Source organism: Bos indicus, chromosome 22 (genome assembly GCF_029378745.1).
Source record: "Bos indicus isolate NIAB-ARS_2022 breed Sahiwal x Tharparkar chromosome 22, NIAB-ARS_B.indTharparkar_mat_pri_1.0, whole genome shotgun sequence".
NCBI lineage: Eukaryota > Metazoa > Chordata > Mammalia > Artiodactyla > Bovidae > Bos > Bos indicus.
This window is the reverse complement of record NC_091781.1, coordinates 43,650,479-43,673,765: the sequence shown is the minus strand read 5'-3', so window position 1 is coordinate 43,673,765 and position 23,287 is coordinate 43,650,479. Positions and strand designations below refer to the sequence as shown.

Here is a 23,287-nt window from a genome sequence, read left to right as displayed (position 1 = left end):
ATAAACAACTCACTCCAGTATTCTTGCCTGGAAAAATACCATGGACAGAGAAGCCTGGCAGGCTACAGTCTATGAGGTCACAAAGAGTCAGATACGACTGAAGTGACTGAGCATGGCATGGCATGGCAATCATAATACCCAAAGAGAGCTGCACAGTCAAGCCAGACATTTTAAAACATTGTTAAAATGAGTAGAAATCTGACCTCGATTTTTCTCCACCTAGTCCTCCAATTAGTTTTGAGGCTCTTTCAAGTTTCTTAGCACAAAGTTCCACCTGGTCTTCTAAACGAGCTTTTTCCTCAGTTTTCTCAAGAAATATTCTTTCTAAATTTTCCAAATGATGTTCTACTTCTGCTAGTTCTTCTCTCTTCTGATTCAAAAGCTCCATTGTCTCAGCTAAGGACTTCTGAGCTTCTGTTAAGCGGGCTTTCTTAGGAGCCACTACCTGTTTGGGAACAGTACACACAGCTATAACATGTACTATATATAACACTGACAATCAACATAATCCTTTAAGATATCATGAATTTTAAATGTTTATTTATGATTATAAATACATTTATTACTTATAAAAATAAACCATGCAAATTTTAAATGCCTTAAATCTTATATTTTCATATGCAAATAAAGTAAAATATATTTTATCTTATAAAATATATAAAATCATCCTGAACCAGCAAACTTCATCTATAAATAGGCAAGTTACTCTAATAATATGTCACAATATGTAGCACAACAGCATAATATGTAGCAAAACATCTCAATACAATCAGGAGTTGCCTTTGAACTGTCGCAAAACAGAAAAACATGCAACAGAAATGACAAACGCTTAAAAATACATGAATGTGCTGCCTTTTTTTTTTTTTTTTTTAAGCATTTCCAAGCTTTTGATTTCCTTCCCAGTCAGTTGAGGATTACATTTGTCTTGAGGAGATTAAGACAGTAGCAGTAATACAAAGAGAAATAAAGACTTGGTATTTAGCTTCACTATCAAAATTGAATTTTCCTCAACAAATTGTGAAAAGTGATGCTTTGTTGAGAGAAAAACGATTTCCTAAAGTTTTTATTTTATTATGCTCATAAGTATATGAAGAATGGGGTATGGCCAACTTGGTTAGAGTATACTGTAAGACACCAGTATAAGGAACTTACAAAATGACCAAAGAGAGTATATGTCCATTTGAAAGAAGGGAGACCTAAGTCTACTGACACATTGCCATGAGTGAGCTGAAGGCTAAGAGGAAGACTGAAGCAAAGAATCAGATACGATTGACCTGCTTTCTCTCCTCAGGGCAGAAATCCTGAAGGCAGAATGTTTTAAACAGAAATTAGGAAGCTTTTCTTCCTACTTTGGACTTTAGAGAAGAGTTTGCTGGATATCTCCCTTCGACCTTTCTATAACAACACGAGGCAGGTACATTGGAATTAAAATAATGTGGAGGTACAGGGCTTACTCCTTGGAAGGAAAGTTTTGACCAACCTACATAGCATATTCAAAAGTAGAGACATTACTTTGTCAACAAAGGTCCGTCTAGTCAAGGCTATTGTTTTTCCAGTGGTCATGCATGGATGTGAGAGTTGGACTGTGAAGAAAGCTGAGAGCCGAAGAATTGATGCTTTTGAAATGTGGTGTTGGAGAAGACTCTTGAGAGTCCCTTGGACTGCAAGGAGATCCAACCAGTCCATCCTAAAGGAGATCAGTCCTGGGTGTTCATTGGAAGGACTGATGCTGAGGCTGAAACTCCAATACTTTGGCCACCTCGTGTGAAGAGTTGACTCATTGGAAAAGACCCTGATGCTGAGAGGGATTAGGGGCAGGAGGAGAAGGGGACGACAGAGGATGAGATGGTTGGATGGCTTCACCGACTCGATGGACATGAGTCTGAGTAGACTCCTAGAGTTGGTGATGGACAGGGAGGCCTGGCGTGCTGCAATTTATGCGGTCACAAAGAGTCAGACACGACTGAGTGACTGAACTGAACTGAACAGGGTGGGAAGTCAGAAAAGAACCTGAATACCTTAGATTCTCTGCTTTATAGAAAGAATCCAGAATATTCCACCTGTCTTGTGGGTTATGTAGAAACAGGCTGAGTTGACAGCTTGCAGACCTGCTGGGATTACTATGGGGAGGGACAAGATGTTCAAATGGAAGAACATTCAGATAGAATTAATTTTATTTATACCAGGTGTATACTGGTCTACTCCTCTGAAATGAACAAAATCCATACCTCTCTACAAGCACGTATGCCTCATTAGGAATATCTTTTCAATTGTTACAGCCTGATTACTCATTCTGTACTCTAAGGTTTTTCTAAACACATAATATCATGTATTTCCATGGGCATTTTTATTTATATTTTCTGCTCCCCTTGGTAGAATTTTGCAAGTTACAGAGGGCAAGACCAGTGCTTCCTTGGTCCTTTGCTAGTCAAATTTGCAAAGTGCTCTTTTTAAAAATTTATTTATTTTTAATTGAAGGATAATTGTTTTATAATATTGGTTTCTGCCATATATCAATATGAATCAGCCATAGGTATACATATGTCCCCTCTCTCTTGAAGCTTTCTCCTACCCCATACAAAATGCTCTTAACCATTCTCTGCTCTCCTGTAATTTGGCCCCAGGGAGTCTCCAAAAAAACTCCCTATCACTGCTTGAGTCCATCCTTCTCCTCTTAACCCGACTGGAATTTCTTACTTCTGACCTCTGCATCAAGATTTTCATCTGCCACTTGGCCTTTGATGTTTTGGATTTTTCTTTGCTTCTGCTGTCTCCCATAAAACTTAATTCTCTTTTGCCCCAGGTCCCTGTAACTATAGGTCAGTCTGGCCAGTTCTGTTGATCTCCCTGCTCTCATGTATACTGGTCCCAACAGGTTATGTCATATGTAAGCATTCTCTTCATCCACTAGACACTCAATTAACGTCTGATTATGCTGTCCATGGGGTGGCAAAGAGTCGGACAAGACTGAGTGACTGAACTGAACTGATTATGCTGGAGCAGGACAAATTCTCTGTGGGATCGCTTTTAGAAACTTCTGAACTAGTAAATAAGGGCATAGATATTTTATTATGAACAAATTTATTTCAATTTTCCTTTCTTCACCAAATATTTGTTAATACAGTGAATTCAAAACACCACTTTTTTTTCAGTTGAAGAAAGAACCTCAATCCTAAAATGACAGATTAAAAATCACAAACATTTTTATTAAATATGAGGGGAAATGAGTTAGGCTGAACTCAACAGAAGCTAACCTTAGAGTTTTCAAAGGCATTGGTTGGTTTAGTTCCTAAGTCGTGTCCTACTCTTATGACCCCATGGACGGTAATCTGCCAGGCTCCTCTGCCCAAGGGATTCTCCAGGAAAGAATACTGGAGCAGGTTGCCATTTCCTTCTCCATTTCAAAGGCATAGATTTTAATTTATGGGAATATTTCAATAGAAAATGGATGTGCTGATCCTCAAAATACCTTTGCAACTCTGTCATACACTTCCATAGCCATGATCCACTTACACAGACCCTCAGCTGCAGAGGAAGCTTTAGCAACCTTAGGAGGATCAAATTCAGGGTTTGTTAAGTATTCACCACGAATCTTCTGCATAACAGTCACCTGGGAAACAAAGATTTAGATCTTAAAATTTCAACATGTACCACACAATCATTAGATGAAAAATTGATCATATATAGTTTAAAAAAGAGTATATAAAACAGTTGTGTTGTCTTTAAAAGCCAAAGTCAGTACTTTGAGATATTTTTAAAATAAGCATAATTGCAGCAAATTTATTACAGGTAGACAAGATATGTCTTCTAAAAAAATTTAAAAAGACCTTTGCAGTTTGGGAAAACATGTGTAAACAAGGAAAAAGAACAACTAAACATAAATAAATAGAAGTTTGGACGAAAAAGTATATACTTTTAATCTCAGAAATTTGTGTATCCAACTTGTTAAGAAATAAACTATTTTAAGAAGACACTTCGAGAACTCTTGCATGTCAGTAATACACTAAAACAGTTAATTTATTCAGTGACTTTGGATGGTCTGAAAGAGAAGTGGTTTTATGCATTATGAGAATTCATAATATAGTCATTAATAAATATTCCTTTACTATTTTAATTCTACTGACACTCTATTTGCTTACATTTTATATAATATTGAAAAATGTTAAAGATTTTATATATCTTGGCAAAATTACATTTATAGAAAAAAATCCAATGAAACTCACCGGAATATTGTCCTTGTCATATTCTCTCAAATCTCTTAAGAAATTCATATCTCCCAGAAGTTTTTTGCTAGGTCCCCAGTAATCTAATATCTATAAATAAAATTTACAGAAACATTATATGTACAGTTAAATATGTTTGATATAAAACTTTTCTTCTTGAGGTTTAAGGTATACTAATCCAGAGAAACTATACACTGAACTTTCAAAATACCTACTTATATGTCCTTGGAAATGAAATAAAGAGACTCCTCTCTCTGAGAACAAGGTAAGTATATCAAATATTTTAAATATGCATATTAATTTACATATTTAACTTATTATTAAAAATTAAATATTGAGGGTTTCCCTGGTGGTCCAGTGGTTAAGAGTCCATCTTGCAATGCAGAGAACAGGGGTTAGATCCCTGGTTCAGGAAGATCCCACATGCCACAGAACAACTAAGACCATGTACCACGTCACAGGTACTGAGCCTGCGCTCTGAAGCCCTTGTTCCACAACAAGAAAAGCCACTGCAATGAGAAGTCTGTGCACCAGAACTAGAGAAAAGCTGTGCATAGCAACAAAGACCCAGCACAGTCCAAAAAATGAGTAAATTTTTTAAAAGTTTAATAAAAAAAACACATCGACAGGCAAAAAATATGATCATTTCTTTTTAGAAAACTAAGAAAAGCAGCTGGTACAAATAACATCCAAATTTCATGTAAGCAAAATATTTTTATTATTTCAACTTTTATTTTCCTTTAATCTTGACTTTCAAATCATAAAGGTAGTGCTATAAACTGAAAGTCTGTGTCCTCTCCCCAAATTCCTATGCTAAAACCTACTTCCCAGTATAATCGTATTTGGAGGTAGGGTCTTAGGAACGTGATTAAGGCATGGATGTAATCAGTCCCTTTATAAAACAGAGGGCAGGGGGCTCCCTCTCATTCCACCATGAGAACACCGCAAGCAGACAGTATTCTATAAACCAGGACTGGACCCTCACCAGACACTGGATCTACTGCAGGCTTGACTTTGGACTTACCAGCCTCTAGAAGTGTGAGCAATAAATGTTTGTTCATAAGCAATTTGTTAGAGTAGCCCAAATGGACTAGGACGGGTAGCAAACATTTTTCTTACAGAAAATCCCCTCACCTACCTAGATTTTCCCAAGTGGAATACATAAAAGAAAGAGGTAAGACAAAGATTATACACTGCTCAGTCAGTTATAAGATAAAGCACATGGTGCTCACGCTCATAAAATAAAATATGTTAAATAACTAGCTGAACATTCTTAATTTCAGAAGCTTGATAGGGGTGTGTGAGCATGGTGTGTGTGTGTGTGTGTGTGAGAATAACTTGATAAGGTAAGAGCCTATTTTTTATCTTTATTATCTCAAGGGAGGACAGAATGGGCCCCCCACAAAAATCCCAATTCTCCAATTCAAGGATTCAAACCTAGGTATTGTAAAAACTTGAAAAGAAAAAGAAAAAAACCCTGAAAAGAAAATAAGTCTATAAATTTAGTTTAGGATAGATGTTATACCTTTCTTTTTAAGGGATATACCTTTGAATAACAATTGCAATAATAACAGCTAACGTTTACTAATAAATGTGTAGCATTTATTATCACAGACAGCTTACTGTGTGAAAGGCCTTATATGTTAAGAGATTGGTATGTAGTAACTAACCCAATCCTCACGTTAACTTTGTCACGAAAGTACTTTGACAATGCTTCTTTTACAGAGTTCCACAGAGGTTAAGCATCTTCCCCAGGGTCACACTGCTGGGAGGGTCAGGATTTCTGAATACAGACATTCTGGCTCCCAAGCACATAGTTTTAACGACATCACAGTACAAGTTACCTCAGCAGAATTTCTTGAATGCTTGGAAACAACACCTGTATAACCATGTCACATTCTTGAGGCTCTTAGCAAGAAAATCACAGCTATCTCCCTGTTCATTCACCCCAATAGAGTGGCGAATCCTGCATAGCCAGAAAAGGAGGTGGAAACCACTGGGACTACATTTCTCTGATACTATACTGCCCTCGGGCTTCTGTGGTGGCTCAGAAGGTAAAGAATCCACCAGCAATGTGGGAGACCTGGGTTCAATCCCTGGGTTGGGAGGATCCCCTGGGGGAGGGAGAAGTAACCCACTCCAGTATTCTTACCTGGAGAATCCTCACGGACAGAGGAACCTGGTGGTCTATAGTCCATGGGGTTGCAAAGAGTCAGACACGATTAAGTGACTCAACATAGCACAACATACTGCCTTCACTTTACCCTGGAGTACATATACAATGTGTCTTCCTTGGACTGGGTACTATTGACATTTAATTTGATAATAGTTGTTGTAAAGTGTTCTGGACATTCATGAACGTAATATAAATCTGTGTCTAGTTATTACCTTGCCTCCAGTTCCTGAAGGATCCGAAATTTTTTCTGGTTTTATATCTTTCATAACACAAACAGCAGCCATAACTAGTTTAACACCAGATGGAGGATTCTTCATTGACTTCACAATCGTAATGTCAGCTGGCTAAATCAAAAGAAAACAGGATGCCTTTAGGACAGCCTATTTGTAAATAATGACAGTTATTTTATAATGTTGGAGAGTAATAACAGCACTGATTTTCATCTGAAACTATAATTGTTTTTTGCTCTGTGTGGTTATAAAAAAGGTAACAAAAAAATTGAAGCCAGTAAATTAATGTTTCCCAAGTGTTTGAGAGTTCACAGATCCTTATGAGAACATGGTGTCAACTAAGAACATTTCTAATAAAATATTTTTGCACACATACACAAAATTTTTATACAACGATATACCAAGCATTAAATCCATCTTAAGAACCCTAATTTAGATAAAGGCTTAATTCCAGCTTTGCTTACATATTAGTTTTACCCACCAAAAATGAAAGAAGAGGTAGTTTCCAGTTCCAAGTTTATTTTCTAAAAAGGCATATATTGTTATGACAGACACAATAGATCCATTTATTTACTATCCTCTCCAATATCCTCTGACTTCCCTTGCAATTGCTGGAAAGCTAACAACAATAGATCTTAGTTTCCTACGCAGCTGGAGCTGCAGGAGGTCATTAGGTTCTACCATCAGATCATTTCAGTGATGCTTAACTGCAAGATGCTTAACTACTGACAGGTTGAGCTTACCATTTTGTCAGATATTTTACATGAAAGTCAGGGCACTGATTAGGAAAAAAGGCATAGAGTGGGGACTGGATATCCTGAACTCCCATACTACACTGGGCCTCCCTAGCTAATAGAAGCTCATCTCTCTGACCTGTTTGGTGAGATTATTCTGGTTTTGCCTAAAGACCCTGTAAAGAGAAATAAGCAACAGTCTAATGCAGACAAGTGCAACCCACATCTACATTAGGAATGATCTTTAGGTTTTTCTGTACATGCATGACCAGAAGGCTGCAGAGAGGTGACTCCATATTCTATTTAACAAATGCCTCCTGGCTCATGTACAGAACCACTTTGGCCTCTTGGAGATTGTTCCATTCCTACTGGAATGTCCTGAATGAAAATTATAAATAAATATACAAAAGCAAAAACATAAGATAACAATATATCAAAGAGGAACTGTTAAGAGTCAAATTTAATTTGACTGGATGATAACAATATAATAGCACCCACTGAAAATGATCAACACAGAATTAACCAAGTCTGTTACACAGTTACAGTTGCTGATAAAACACAAGCTCATTCCAACACTTGCCTTTAGTGTATCCAGTGCAGACAGGGCTGCTTCCAAGGCTGGAATTGCCTCAGCTAGATCACTTTCACATTCATTCTTCAGAGTTTGGGCTTCCTCAGCTTTTCCACTGGCTATCTCTTCATCAAATTTCACAAATTTTCTTTTTGCTTCCACTTGTGCAGATTCTATCTCGATAAGCTAAGCAAAAGAGAGAAAAAAATAAAGACATCTTAAACATGCTTAAACATCCTACTGTTTTCTCTATCCTAGAGACAAAAGAATATTTGAAAAGTAGGACACCAAACATATAATTTTAAAGGATAAAATGAGGAGAAATGTAAATATATGAGACCTAATTTAGTGATGGGCTTCTCATCTTTCTTCAAAAACAACAGAACCCACAAGGAACCCAGTGAATCAACTGAAAAGAGTAACGTCCCAAAGATCTTGTCGCAAATGAATTAAGGCTTATTATCAAAGCTGAATTTATGTATTTCAATTGTCTTTTGTCATCAATTTTTAAAAAATTCAGGACACTTTACCTGCATCATATTTGCATTTTCAACTTTTGCTTCCTCTAATTTGGGCTGCAATTGGACAAGCTCTGTTTTCATTTCACCAACCTAAATAGACAATTTGTCATTAGTTTTCATAACTACAATAGCTATAAAAGCCAAGCAGAGAAAACTGAAACTTAAAATCAGGACCAGAAAAGCTTAACTTTTTTTCCAGTTCTTTACATGATGAACAAAGCCATGAGAGTGTGGCCAGTTTTCTTCACAAAAGACTTTATCTTTCTTGAGTATGACAGGGCAATGGAAGAATGCAGTTGTCATGGAAGAAAAGTCAGATAGAAAAATGGTAGCAGCTCTGGGTATCCCTATTATATTATGTGTATGGTGTACAATTCATTCAGACCACCCACTCTGCTGCTTATGTTGAAATAATGCTAATAAGTATTACTTGACTCATTTGAAGAAAAGTCTTATATTTAACCAGTTATTATAATAAAAAGTCAACCCTGACACTGTACTTTCTCCAAATGCCAAAAAGTTAAGAATAAAACTGGATGTATTTGAGTCTGCGCAGTCTGAATGAACTTCTCTAAAATTCTAAAATTCACTTTACTCATCTGTAATATGAGGATCATAAAAGCGTCTACCTCATGGAGTTATCATGAGGAATAATTAGAGTAATGCAAATGAAGTACATAACTAATGCAAATGAAGTACATAACATAGTACCTGCATTCTCAATAAATTGTATCTCTTATATTTCCACTTGAGCAGCTCCTCAAATTTACCTGAGACCCAGCAAAAGCTAATTTGTCAAGTCCATTCACATAGCGCTGTTTTGCTTCCATTATAGCTTGTCGTCTCTTAGTCAACAGTTGTCGAAATGAGGCAATGAGTTCAAGGTAAGAAGTAGCAGTAACATAGTTATGTCGTCCTAACTCTTGCAAGAACCTAAAAGAGAGGCAGACAGTATTACTATAAATAATGGGTTTTACAAAGTAAGAAGTAAATTCAACATAGCATTAACAACAAATGTTTAAGAATAAAGGTTGATTTTACTCAGAAGCTGCTGAGTACTTAACTTTATACAGAACCACGTCCTAATTTCTAGTCTGCAAAATATTAGTATCAAATAGCAATGATGTAGTAAAAAAGCACAAATCAACAAAGATTTGTCTCAAGAGAGAACTATGCAAGAACGATAGAGGCCTTTTTATATGTTTCATATGCCAGGAAGATCTAATCCTGTAGCAGACCCAAGAGACTGTACACAAGGAAAGAGGACTACAGACAGGACAGCAAGAAAAAGTCGTCATTCCTTGCACGTGTGTCACATGTTGGTTAAATGGAGCTCGGCCACAAATATAAGACTACTACTCATACACATAAAAACAATGGATGCAATGATGTTTCATGCTGAGTGTGTAGACTAGAGCCCCCTTCGTGGTGTTCCTGCCCAAGCCAAACATGCTAGCTGGCTATAAAACTCTGGATAGGCAATATACAATGAGCATGTATGACATGAAGATGAACAGATGTAAAACTGGTACTTTTAAGGTATCCACAGCCTACCAACCATCTTCCTTCTTGTCTAAGGACTTCCAACAAGTGCCCCAGCAGCAATGCTTGTTCTATGAAACCTGCCACACTATACACAGCAGTTCAGGCCAGGACTGGGCACTAGACACAAAGAAAGCTAAATCACATTTTGAAACGAATTTGGACTAGAAAGCTGGAAAGAGCTAATCAGCTAGAATTGCAAGAAGTAAACTTGAGAATTGAGAGGCTGATAGTTTTCCTCCATATACACTGGAAAGCAGAAAATTCAGCCTCAAAGAGAAAAGATGAGAAAGCAGACGCCACAGAGAAACAGGAATAAGAAATAGGGAAAAAGAATTTCTGGGTTTCTGGTGGCTTCTTAACTCCTGCTTCTAGTGATTTCTAAGATGCAGCTATATTCTTTCCCTTAAGATACCCTGCTCTTTGTTAAACCTAGATCAAGTAGCTTTCTAATACTTAAAAGCCATAACTAATTAAATGATTAAAGAGAATTATAAGACTTAGAAATCATACTAAAATTTGCAGTTTCTCCTAAAAGAGATGCTTTAACATACAAGGCATTACTGTCATTTAAAAATTTATTAATATTAACCTTTCTGAAAGTTCCATAATGGAAGTGTGAAAGTGTTTGCATATTGGAACTATCTCTCGTCGTTCAACGTCAGTGAGCTCCAGTGTTTCTAAAAATTTCACAGCTACACGTTCAAGAGCATCTTCAGGCCATGGCTAAAAATAAGAAAAAGAAAAACAAGTGAAATTTAAAATGATTAGTCACACTCAAATTATATAAACTGTCTTCCTATGAGAGAAGAACTTGGGATTGAGAAAATTAAAATCTTAGTAGGGAAAATAGAATTAGAGGGACTAAGGTCACAAGTAAATCTACGAAAGATATAAGTATTTTATACATTAAAATTAAAGATAACTCAATATAGGAAAGGTCAATAATACTTTACATATCAAAGATATAGCGTACCATTTTCCTATCTCTTCCACTTGGATGTCTAGTAGGCATTCCAAATGTAGTATGATAATGGTACAGGCTGCTTTGTTGCCCTCTTAATACCTATCAGCCCCCTTTCCTTAAGACTCCAATTTTATTCTAGATAGCAATATCCCAGCTACAATACTACATTTCCTAGACTTTGCAATTCAGAGTGGATAATGACATATGAGCATCTATTGGGTGGAGACATCAGAGAAAGCTCTCTAGAGAGTTACAGAGAGCTGGCATGGCTCTTTGTGCCTTACTTTCTATTATTCTACTTCTTGCCTGGAACACAGATGTGAAAGTTGGAGTTCTAGCAGCTACATTAGGCCATATGATGACTCTGAAGATGGAAACTACATGCTGAGGATAATAAAGAAGAAAGAATATGGGATTCTGATGACTTTGTTAAGTCACAAAGTCCAGGTCTTCAGATTCTTCTTCTACATGAGAGAGGAAAAAAACCCTTATGTGTTTAGTTTAGGTTTCTGTTACTAGAGGGCTTCCCTTGTGGCTCAGCTGGTAAAGAATCCACCTGTAGTGCGGGAGACCTGGGTTCGATCTCTGGGTTGGGAAGATCCCCTGGAGAAGGGAAAGGCTACCCACTCCAGTATTCTGGCCTGGAGAATTCCATGGATTGTATAGTCCATGGAGTCACAAAAAGTTGGGCATGACTGAGCGACTTTCACTTTCTGTTACCAGCAGCTCGTCATAATTCCTACTTGCTACAACATCCAAAGTTGAACATTTGATTTTCTTCCCCACAGAGTCACTTTCCCTCCAGTACTCCCCACCTCAGTGAGATGGTTCCTTTGCTTTTCCTAGAATACACCAAGGGTGCTTCTGGCCCTGGGTCTTGGATTTGCTGTTCCTCTGACTGGAACCCTCCTAATCTAGATCTCCATGTGGTTCAACTCCCTCACACCTCTGTGCAAACGCAAACCTACCAGGGAGGTCTGCCCAAAGCACTCACTCTTTCAAAAACAGCATTCTTTCCCTCATTACTCGTTCCCTTATCTTGAACTTTTTCTTAGCACTTAGCAATATCTGACATATATTTATTCATTTGTTTTTGTCTGCCTCACCGACTCACCACTAAAATATAAAAACCACAAAAGCAAGGAATCTTACCTCACTACTGTTACCGTCAGTGCTTAAACAGCTCTTGTTGGTAAATATTTGAAATATTTACTCAATGAAATAATTTATGTTAAATGAGTACTTAATCTTCACTTGCTCAATACAGTATTCCAAACTTCATTCCATTTAGATTCAACAAGATGCTTGTCATGTTTTTCCTTTATAGTAGACAATATGCATTTTAAGATCAATTTTTTGTGTTTGGCCCTCTCAGTTCAGTCAGTTCAGTCGTTCAGTCTTGTCCGATTCCTTGCAACCCCATGAATCACAGCATGCCAGGCCTCCCTGTCCATCACCAACTCCCGGAGTTCACTCAGACTCACATCCATCAAGTCGGTGATGCCATCCAGCCATCTCATCCTCTGTCATCCCCTTCTCCTCCTGCCCCCAATCTCTCCCAGCATCAGAGTCTTTTCCAATGAGTCAACTCTTCACATGAGGTGGCCAAAGTACTGGAGCTTCAGCTTTAGCATCATTCCTTCCAAAGAAATCCCAGGGCTGATCTCCTTCTGAATGGACTGGTTGGATCTCCTTGCAGTCCAAGGGATTCTCAAGAGTCTTCTCCAACACCACAGTTCAAAAGCATCAATTCTTCGGCTCTCAGCCTTCTTCACAGTCCAACTCTCACATCCATACATGACCACTGGAAAAACCATAGCCTTGACTAGACGAACCTTTGTTGACAAAGTAATGTCTCTGCTTTTGAATATGCTATCTAGGTTGGTCATAACTTTCCTTCCAAGGAGTAAGCGTCTTTTAATTTCATGGCTGCAGTCACCATCTGTAGTGATTTTGGAGCCCAGAAAAATAAAGTCTGATGCTGTTTCCACTGTTTCCCCACCTATTTCCCATGAAGTGATGGGACCAGATGCCATGATCTTCGTTTTCTGAATGTTGAGCTTTAAGCCAACTTTTTCACTCTCCACTTTCACTTTCATCAAGAGGCTTTTTAGTTCCTCTTCACTTCCTGCCATAAGGGTGGTGTCATCTGCCTATCTGAGGTGATTGATATTTCTCCCGGCAATCTTGATTCCAGCTTGTGTTTCTTCCAGTCCAGCGTTTCTCATGATGTACTCTGCATATAAGTTAAATAAGCAGGGTGACGATATACAGCCTTGATGTACTCCTTGTCCTATTTGGAACCAGTCTGTTGTTCCATGTCCAGTTCTAACTGTTGCTTCCTGACCTGCATATAGGTTTCTCAAGAGGCAGGTCAGGTGGTCTGGTACTCCCATCTCTTTCAGAATTTTCCACAGTTTATTGGGATCCACACAGTCAAAGGCTTTGGCATGGTCAATAAAGCAAAACTAGATGTTTTTCTGGAACTCTCTTGCTTTTTCCATGATCCAGCAGATGCTGCAATTTGATCTCTAGTTCCTCTGCCTTTTCTAAAACCAGCTTGAACATCAGGAAGTTGATGGTTCACATATTGCTGAAGCCTGGCTTGGAGAATTTTGAGCATTACTTTACTAGCGTGTGAGATGAGTGCAATTGTGTGGTAGTTTGAGCATTCTTTGGCATTGCCTTTCTTTGGGATTGGAGTGAAAACTGACCTTTTCCAGTCCTGTGGCCACTGCTGAGTTTTCCAACTTTGCTGGCATATTGAGTGCAGCACTTTCACAGCATCATCTTTCAGGATTTGAAAGAGCTCAGCTGGAATTCCATCACCTCCACTAGCTTTGTTCGTAGTGATGCTTTCTAAGGCCCACTTGACTTCACATTCCAGGCTGTCTGGCTCTAGGTCAGTGATCACACCATCGTGATTATCTGGGTCGTGAGGATCTTCTTTGTACAGTTCTTCTGTGTATTCTTGCCATCTCTTCTTAATATCTTCTGCTTCTGTGAGGTCCATACCATTTCTGTCCTTTATCGAGCCCATCTTTGCATGAAATGTTCCCTTGGTATCTCTAATTTTCTTGAAGAGATCTCTAGTCTTTCCCATTCTGTTTGGCCCTCTACTCTAGTAAAAATCAAGCTTTTTGATCAAATACTCCATTAATTATTAAAAAAAAGTGTTAGGCAACCATTACCAGTATATACATATTTATTAATTATATTCATATGGTATTACTGTACTAATATATTTTTAAACCCAAAAAAAGGCCTTTAAAGATTTATTATTAACATAAACGAATTTTTGTAAAATGTCAAGATAAGCACCATTTTCCGATCACGTAACTCTTTTTATTTTGAAAAGCTTCTCCCCAAAGCTCCCTGGCAGACTTTAAATCCAGATCCACTGGTAAGAAACACATCACGAAAAGGCTCATGTGTAAACAGTCAACAATAAGAGGAGTGAGAGCACCAATGCTGACTTAGGCCAACCAGGAATGAATCCCTATTAGACTTTGCCTACTTGGGTAGCAATTTCCCAAACAAAATCAGAATTCTGTTAGCAAAGATGAAGTGGGTAGAAAATGGCTGTTGAGAGGTAACCATGACATCATAAGCTAATGCTGCAAAGTCATGACACACCCTGGGAATAACCTTTATTATTTAAACAGTTGATACAAATCCATATTCCAAGTGAAAGGGAAGTCACCCAGTCATGTCCAAATCTTTGCAACCCTATGGACTGTAGCCTGCCAGGCTCCTCCATCCATGGAATTTTCCAGGCAAGGATACTGAAGTGGGTTGCCATTTCCTTCTCCAGGGGATGTTCCTGACACAGGGATTGAAGGCAGGTCTCCCACGCTGCAGGTAGATCTGAGCCTCCAGGGTTTTAACCAATGTCTCACTAGATCTTGTTAAACTGTCATTGTTTTTGGTCTTAAAATGTAGGTGACACAGGGCTTGAGCTAGCTCCTGCTAGTTTTATGACAGTTTTTTACTGTCCACTTATAACTGCATTGTCCATCTTCAATTTTCAGTTCATTGCAAGACTCCCTGAGGGTCCCTTGCACACTATCTATGACATATGTCCATCTGACATACAAACTGAGTGGGAAAGTGAAAGTAAAAGTGCAAGCTGCTCAGTTGTGTCCAACTCTTTTTAACTCCATGGACTATAGACCGCCAGGCTTCTCTGTCCACGGAGTTCTCCAGCCAAGAATTGTGGAATGGGTTGCCATTCCCTTCTCCAGGGGGATCTTCCCAACCCAGGCATCAAACCTGGGTGTCCTGCATTGCAGGCAGATTATTTACCACCTGAGCCACCAGAGAAGCAATGTCAATTCACATGAGATATTTCATACACAAGTGAGTATTTCAGTAAATTCTACCCTTATCTTCTGAACTGTTTTGGCACCTCTGGTAAGTTTACACCCTATTTTGGAGAACAGAAATCTATCCAAAAAGTCAGTGACTTCTCAGCTATGTGACACACAGTAGTTCACACTCACTTCCATCCTTAAAAGACTCAGGCCTCAAACAATGCCATCAGTACCCCGACACAGTTTCTGTATCCCCACTGTTTCACTGTAAAATCTTGGTTCCTCTCTGTTATCCACTTAACTTCCCTTATCCATTTGCACCTCCTAGTTCTTTCTTTCTTAAATTTCCCCCAATAAGTATGAATCACATACAATAGAACAGAAAGTCTCATGGTTATAAAAAACATATTCAGAAATAGAATTGTACTTATAAGATCTCACAAAAGAAAAACTTTTAACTGGATAGGCTTTGTTTGTTTGGTTTTGGTTTGGGGCTACTTAATGAAAGCAATATTAAGATACAGTTTGCATAAAGGAAAACTGTTTCACATGACTTTTATTGTTGTATAAATTCTAAAACATCCACTAGCTGAAACACACTACAGTCCTCAAAAGGGAAGAATTACCGTTTTTCAAACATGCAATTGATAAAGATGAAAGAGAACAAAACGCATTAGTATTAGAAAATTAGTTTTAAAAGAAACTATCCAGGATCAAGCTATAGTCCACAATACATTCATTTCAGTTCAGTTCAGTTCAGTTGCTCAGTCGTGTCTGACTCTTTGCGACCCCATGAATCGCAGCACGTCAGGCCTCCCTGTCCATCACCAACTCCCGGAGTTCACTAAAACTCACATCCATCGAGTCGGTGATGCCATCCAGCCATCTCATCCTCTGTCGTCCCCTTTTCCTCCTGCCCCCAATCCCTCCCAGCATCAGTCTTTTCCAATGAGTCAACTCTTCACATGAGGTGGCCAAAGTACTGGAGTTTCAGCTTTAGCATCATTCCTTCCAAAGAACACTCAGGGCTGACTCCTTTAGAATGGACTGGTTGGATCTCCTTGCAGTCCAAGGGACTCTCAAGAGTCTTCTCCAACACCACAGTTCAAAAGCATCAATTCTTCCATGCTCAGCTTTCTTCACAGTCCAACTCTCGCATCCATACATGACCACTGGAAAAACCACAGCCTTGACTAGACGGACCTTTGTTGGCAAAGTAATGTGTCTGCTTTTCAATATGTTATCTAGGTTGGTCATAACTTTACTAGGCATAAAACAAATAAATAGAAGGCACCATGAGCTACCCTTCTCAAACACATAAATACTGAATGGTTTTACTCAGACAGTGATGATTTCCCCTGTTTAAATGAAGTGATAGCCTGTATCATTCGCTGCTGGCATGACTGAAACTGTCACCCAGCTAGTCTTCCTGTCTCTTGTTTTGCCCAATTCCAAATCATCCACCATAAAGCTTCCAAGAGTTTTGGGTTATTCCTAAAATGTAGATTAGCTATATACATGTTAATTGCCTTGAAATGTCTTTGGTATAAAACCAAATTCCTAGACACATTTACACATTCATTTATAGCCTGGCACCCACTCAAAGCTCCAACTTAACTCCTGTTGCCCTCATTGCCAGTCAGCCACACCAAACTATTTAACTATTTGCCCAAATGAGCCACACTTTCCCCACTGTTGCACCTCTGCATGTGCTATCCTCTTATGATGGTTAATTTTATGTGTGCCTATATATTTGGTCCAACATTATTCTAGTTGTTTCTGTGAGATACATTTTGGATGGGTTCAACATTTAAATGAATAGACTGAATAAAGCAGATTGCTCTCCCTAATGTAAGTGGGCAGCATCCAATCAGTCGAAGGCCTGAATAGAACAAAAAGGCTGAACCTCCCTCAAATAAGGGAGAATTCCTCCTGCATGATGGCCTTCGAGTGAGGACATTAGTTTTTTTCCTGACTTTGAATTCAAGCATAACACCTTTTCCTAGGTCTCAATCCTGCTGGCTTTCAAACTGGAATGACACCATCAGCTCTCATGGGTCTCCAGCTTGCCAACTGCAAATCTTGAAAATCATCAGCCTTAATAAAGATGTGAGCCAATTCCTTATAATAAATATATGTATAAATAGATAAAGATATATCTATCTCTAAATATATCTTTATGCAGAGTACATCATGAGAAACGCTGGACTGGAAGAAACACAAGCTGGAATCAAGATTGCTGGGAGAAATATCAATAACCTCAGATATGCAGATGACACCACCCTTATGGCAGAAAGTGAAGAGGAACTAAAAAGCCTCTTGATAAAAGTGAAAGTGGAGAGTGAAAAAGTTGGCTTAAAGCTCAACATTCAGAAAACAAAGATCATGGCATCCGGTCCCACCACTTCATGGGAAATAGATGGGGAAACAGTGGAAACAGTGTCAGACTTTATTTTTCTGGGCTCCAAAATCACTACAGATGGTGACTGCAGCCATGAAATTAAAAGACGCTTACTCCTTGGAAGGAAAGTTATGACCAACCTAGATAGCATATTCAAAAGCAGAGACGTTACTTTGTCAACAAAGGTTCGTCTAGTCAAGGCTATGGTTTTTCCTGTGGTCATGTATGGATGTGAGAGTTGGACTGTGAAGAAGGCTGAGCGCCGAAGAATTGATGCTTTTGAACTGTGGTGTTGGAGAAGACTCTTGAGAGTCCCTTGGACTGCAAGGAGATCCAACCAGTCCATTCAGAAGGAGATCAGCCCTGGGATTTCTTTGGAAGGAATGATGCTAAAGCTGAAACTCCAGTACTTTGGGCACCTCATGTGAAGAGTTGACTCACTGGAAAAGACTCTGATGCTGGGAGGGATTAAGGGCAAGAGGAGAAGGGGACGACAGAGGATGAGATGGCTGGATGGCATCACTGACTCGATGGACGTGAGTCTGAGTGAACTCCGGGAGCTGGTGATGGACAGGGAGGCCTGGCGTGCTGCGATTCATGGGGTCGCAAAGAGTCGGACACGACTCAGCGACTGATCTGATCTGATCTTATCTGATGGATGTGTATATATATACATGTACATACATATATACACAGGAGAAGGCGATGGCACCCCACTCCAGTACTCTTGCCTGGAGAATCCCATGGACGGAGGAGCCTGGTAGGCTGCAGTCCATGGGGTCGCTAAGAGTCGGACACAACTGAGCAACTTAACTTTCACTTTTCACTTTCATGCATTGGAGAAGGAAATGGCAACCCACTCCAGTGTTCTTGCCTGGAGAATCCCAGGGATGGGAGAGCCTGGTGGGCTGCTATCTATGGGGTTGCACAGAGTCAGACACAACTGAAGCGATTTAGGAGCAGTAGCAGCATACATGTACATACATATATATATATACGTATATACATATATGTATATATATAAGGAACCAGTATAAGGAACCAGTAGAATGTATCATATATATATATATAAAAGATCATATATATATGATCTTTTATATATATAAAAGATACATTCTTCTGGTTCCTTATACAACCCTCCTCTATGTAATGGATTCATTTTCATGCTTCAGAGAGACACTGTCTTAATAAGCACACCTTTGCACGTCGAGACTATGGCTCTTTTATGTAACTGACTGCTCATTTGCTAGCTGTCTTTTTTGTCTTCCAGTCTAGTATATGAGATCATTTTGGGGATCATGGAGTTTTCCAAGTCCCTGGTGCTGCCGTTAGAGTGAGTAACCAAAAAGCACTTGATACATGCATATTAATAGAAGTTGAGTAAGATTTCTGTAACAGTCCAAAAGATTTAATTATCTCTGATGGCCCAGATGGTAAAGAATCTGCCTGTAATGCAGCAACACCCAGGTTTGATTCCTGGGTTGGGAAGAGCCGCTTGAGAAGGGAATGGCAACCCACTCCAGTATTCTTGCCTGGAGAATCACATGGACAGAGGAGCCTGGTGGGATACCACCCATGGGGTTGCAAAGAGTCAGATATAACTGAGCAATTAACACACACACACACACACACACACTGCAAATTACAAACCTGAAACCAGTCAATGGTACAGCAATTGATGAGGGATGGGAACTGCCTCAAGCGATTTCGGAAGGCATCTCCAATGGGGCTAAAGGCCACCACAACATGAAGATTTTCTTTGCAGCGATTCACAAAGAAAGCAAACAGGGCTAAGGGACTGAGTTCACCGTGTTTATTGCCAGCCTGAGCCACAGGACGAACACCCTAGGGAATACCAGAAAAAGCCTCGTAAATAGAAACACGTAAGCTGATAAAAGATTAGTAGATATTAAAATATTAAGAATTTGTATTACTCCTCTTATAAATATCTTAAAATTTTTGTTTTTATATCAATATAATGGCTTTGATATAGTCTGCACTTAGAAGACTACTTTCAATTCCATAATTCTATAATTTAAAAATAAGTATCTGTCAAAGATTTAACTTATAAAAATAGTCACAAAAAGTTCACCAAGATAAACATACGGGACATTATATAATTCAACACTGGTTTTAAGAGGAAAAAATTGAAACAACTAAAGCATCCAGTTAAAAACATTATAAAACATCCATACACTGTAATTTTAAACAACTGTTAAAGATAATGAGATGCATCAACATGTGCTATGGCAAGATGAGCAAGAAAAAATAAATATAAGGTCAAATTGTGCAAGAGTATGCATAATATGATCCTTTTTGTTAAATTAAAAAATACATAGGTGCATATGTGTAAACATATACTTTTTTATGGAAGCAAACACAAAGAACTATTAACAGTGGTTCCTTTGGGTGAGATGGACTTAAAGGAGAATGAAAGGGGATTTTATGTTTATTTTGTATATTCTTCTTGGCTTATATAATTTTTTTCATTTTGGACATTCTTCCGCTGTTTGAACTATCTGACTTTATTCTTATAATGTTTGTATTTTTTGAAATGATAATAGAGTTTGGTAATGAGATTATTCACTCAGTCATGTATGACTCTTTGTGACCCCATGGACTGTGCCTGCCAGGTTCCTCTGTCTATGGAATTCTCCAGAGGAGAATACTGGAGTGGGTAACCATTTCCTTCTCCAGGCGATCTTCCCAACCCAGGTATTGAACCCAATACATATCCTTCATTGGTAGGTGGACTCTTTACCAATTCTTTAGCCACCAGTGAAGCCCAATGAGATTATACATTAATTCTAATTTTTTTCCTTATGTTGGATTGACCAAATGTTCTTTCAGGCTTTTCCATAACCGTGTACAAAAAACCCAAATGAACTTTTTGGTCAACCTATTAATATCTCTATATGAAAAAGGCTTCTTACGTGAGGTCTGGCATAATGGCTTTAGAATCAAACTTCTTGAGTTCAAATTCCAGCTTGCAGCTGATTATCTATGTGACCTGGAGGCAAGTTACTTAATCTCTCTGTTACTCAGTTTCCTTATCCATAAAATGGGGGCAAGAGTACTTATCAATATATCAAGGGGTTGTTGAGTGATCAAAGAGTTATTACATGTGAACACTTAAAACAGTTCTTGTCTCATAGGTAAGTACTTTTCAGCTTTTTAATATCCTAACTTTCTCCTTCAAAGTAGAAAAGGTCTCATACTCAATAAATTATCTTATAAACAGATTTTTAAAAGAAAATAAAATTGTAAAAGGTAGATTTACATTTTTTAATAGCAAATTTAGGAAGTGATCACAATGATCATACAATTTCCAATATGATGATAGTGAATTTATTTCTAGATGGCCTCTCTACTCTAGATATGTGACAGATATAGATCTATGGGAAACTGTAAATCAACTTTGTTTATTCACCCTGACAGTAATTCTCATATTAAGATTATTATGATCAGTGTCAATCTGGGAAATTATGTTCAGGTTGTCTACCTCCATTAACTCTTGAGTTAACAGGGGGACATTCAGATATAGAAAGCTACATGGTATATACAGTTACATGGTTGTAACTGTAGAACAAGAGTTCAAGAAAGGGCCAAGATATTGATATAAATACAGGCATTATTTACACAGAAATAATAGTTAACATGATCTTCCCTTATGGCTCACTGGTAAAGAGTCCACATGCTGATGCAGGAGATGTGGGCTCGACCTCTGGGTCAGGAAGATCTCCTGAAGGATGAAATGACAACCCACTCCAGTATTCTTGCCTGGGAAATCCCATGGACAGAGGAGCCTGGTGGGCTATAGTTTATGGGGTCACAAAGAGTCGGACATGACTCAGCAACTAAACAACAACAATAACAAAGGTCAATGCTTCTAGAGTAGAAGTAGGGAGTAACATCTACATGCACATAGAAATACTAATACTTTGGGAGCACAACTGATTCTGGGAGCAAGAAAAAGAGTAGATATTGAAGGCGAAAGGAAACAAACTGAGGGAACTTTCACAGCAGTCAAAGAAAAACATATTTTAAAAGAGGAATGATGAGTTATTTCAGAGATGAATGATAATTTTAAAAGAGAACTGAGAAAATATCACTAAATACGGTAAATAAGTCACTGCAAAATTGAGACAAACTTTGCAGCAATTTAATTCTGCAAGGAGTGTGAACAGAACAGTGGAAAAGTAGCCTGGAAATGGAAGGCTGAAGCTACAATTGTAATGCTGACATCAGAGACTGTGCTGAGTCTATAAGAGGTGATCGGTAGGCAGGACCAGGCCCAAGCTCTATAGATCAGTTATCAGTGATCTGTGTCAGATGGATGAAATAAGCAAAGTCCAAGACCTGGTCTTCAAAGTGCAGGGTATGCAAAGAAATTAATATAATTTATCTTATATATCTTTTATATTTTTAAATATTGGTATAAAGCAAGCAAAAAAATAAAAGGATGCACTTTGGTACATGTGAGTTCTGACCATGGCTATTTCCTTGTGGATAAATTGATATGGTGTTCCTAGGTTTGGGTGGAATATGAAGGAAATAAGTTCTTCAGGCTATTCTTGGATCATACCGTAAAATAGTAAAGCCATGGAAAAGCTTTTGTAGCAAAGTGATGAGAGGAAAAAGATAAACAACCATTAAAGTGAGCAGAAAAGCCTTGCAAAGTTTAGAAAATCCCATTCCCCAAAGGGTCTCATTCCCTGGAAAGGAGTGTAGGGAATATATTTTTCCTATGGATTAGGAGAATCACCATTCTTAGGAACTTTTAGCCACAACCTTGATGCTACCCAGATACAAACAGAGAACTTGGATTTTTTTTTTTTCCTTTCTCCTTCCCCACTCCAGGCCATGAACTGGTGGTGCATCACATTTACTGAGGGCTTTCTAAGTGCCTGACATTCCATAACTACCTTATTTCATTTGATGATGCTGTATAGGAGGAACTATTTTGTGAATATAATACTTCCGTTCCATAGATGAGAAAAGCAGGGTGCTTGAACTACCAGGGGGGATCCATTTTACTCCAGATGCTATCACTGGAGGCTGGAATGAAGCATCCTGATATGAGTGATGTGTTCTGTGGGTAAAAGTAGTTATGATAACAGGAAAGGGGAAACTACTAGCTGAAATCTTGTATGGGAAGATCTGAAAAATGGTGGTCGAAGGTCAGGACATCTGAGGTAGAGGTGCATCACAAAATATATTTTTTTCTTTGTCAACTAAATCACAAAGCATGATTCCCAGATGTACCAGAATCAATACAAGTGGTTTTATTAAACTGAAATTTTACTAACTAGCGGCAAACTATAAAAGTGAATCAAGTAGTGTTTTAAAGCTATATTTTCTCATATCACTATAACCATAAGACATTATTTTATTTTTTGACATATACACACTACTCTGTACAATGAGAACCTACTGTATAGCAAAGGGAACTCTACTCCATGCTCTGAGATGACTTAAATGAGAAGGAAATTCAAAAAAGAGGGAATACATGTATATGTATATGTATGGCTGATTGACTTTGCTGTACAGCAGAGACTGACACAGCAGTGTAAAGCACCTACTCTCCAGGTAAGGAAAAAAGACATGAT

At 38.4% G+C, this 23,287-nt stretch overlaps 1 protein-coding gene across 13 annotated transcripts in view; it reads right to left on the bottom strand.

Moving 5' to 3' along the window:
- Positions 1-23,287, bottom strand: part of DNAH12 (dynein axonemal heavy chain 12) — a 191,641-nt gene that overhangs the window by 47,291 nt on the left and 121,063 nt on the right. For all 13 annotated transcript variants that reach the window (XR_011563135.1, XM_070777134.1, XM_070777136.1 and 10 more), the window contains 9 exons: positions 19,329-19,523; positions 10,590-10,723; positions 9,226-9,388; positions 8,465-8,545; positions 7,940-8,120; positions 6,612-6,739; positions 4,224-4,313; positions 3,470-3,610; positions 204-445 (listed from right to left, as the gene is read on the bottom strand). Coding sequence is in view for 12 of the 13 variants with exons in the window: in XM_070777134.1 (XP_070633235.1) it covers positions 204-445; positions 3,470-3,610; positions 4,224-4,313; positions 6,612-6,739; positions 7,940-8,120; positions 8,465-8,545; positions 9,226-9,388; positions 10,590-10,723; positions 19,329-19,523 (1,355 nt within the window). In the remaining variant the exon portion in view is untranslated. The remainder of the gene's footprint in view (positions 1-203; positions 446-3,469; positions 3,611-4,223; positions 4,314-6,611; positions 6,740-7,939; positions 8,121-8,464; positions 8,546-9,225; positions 9,389-10,589; positions 10,724-19,328; positions 19,524-23,287) is intronic.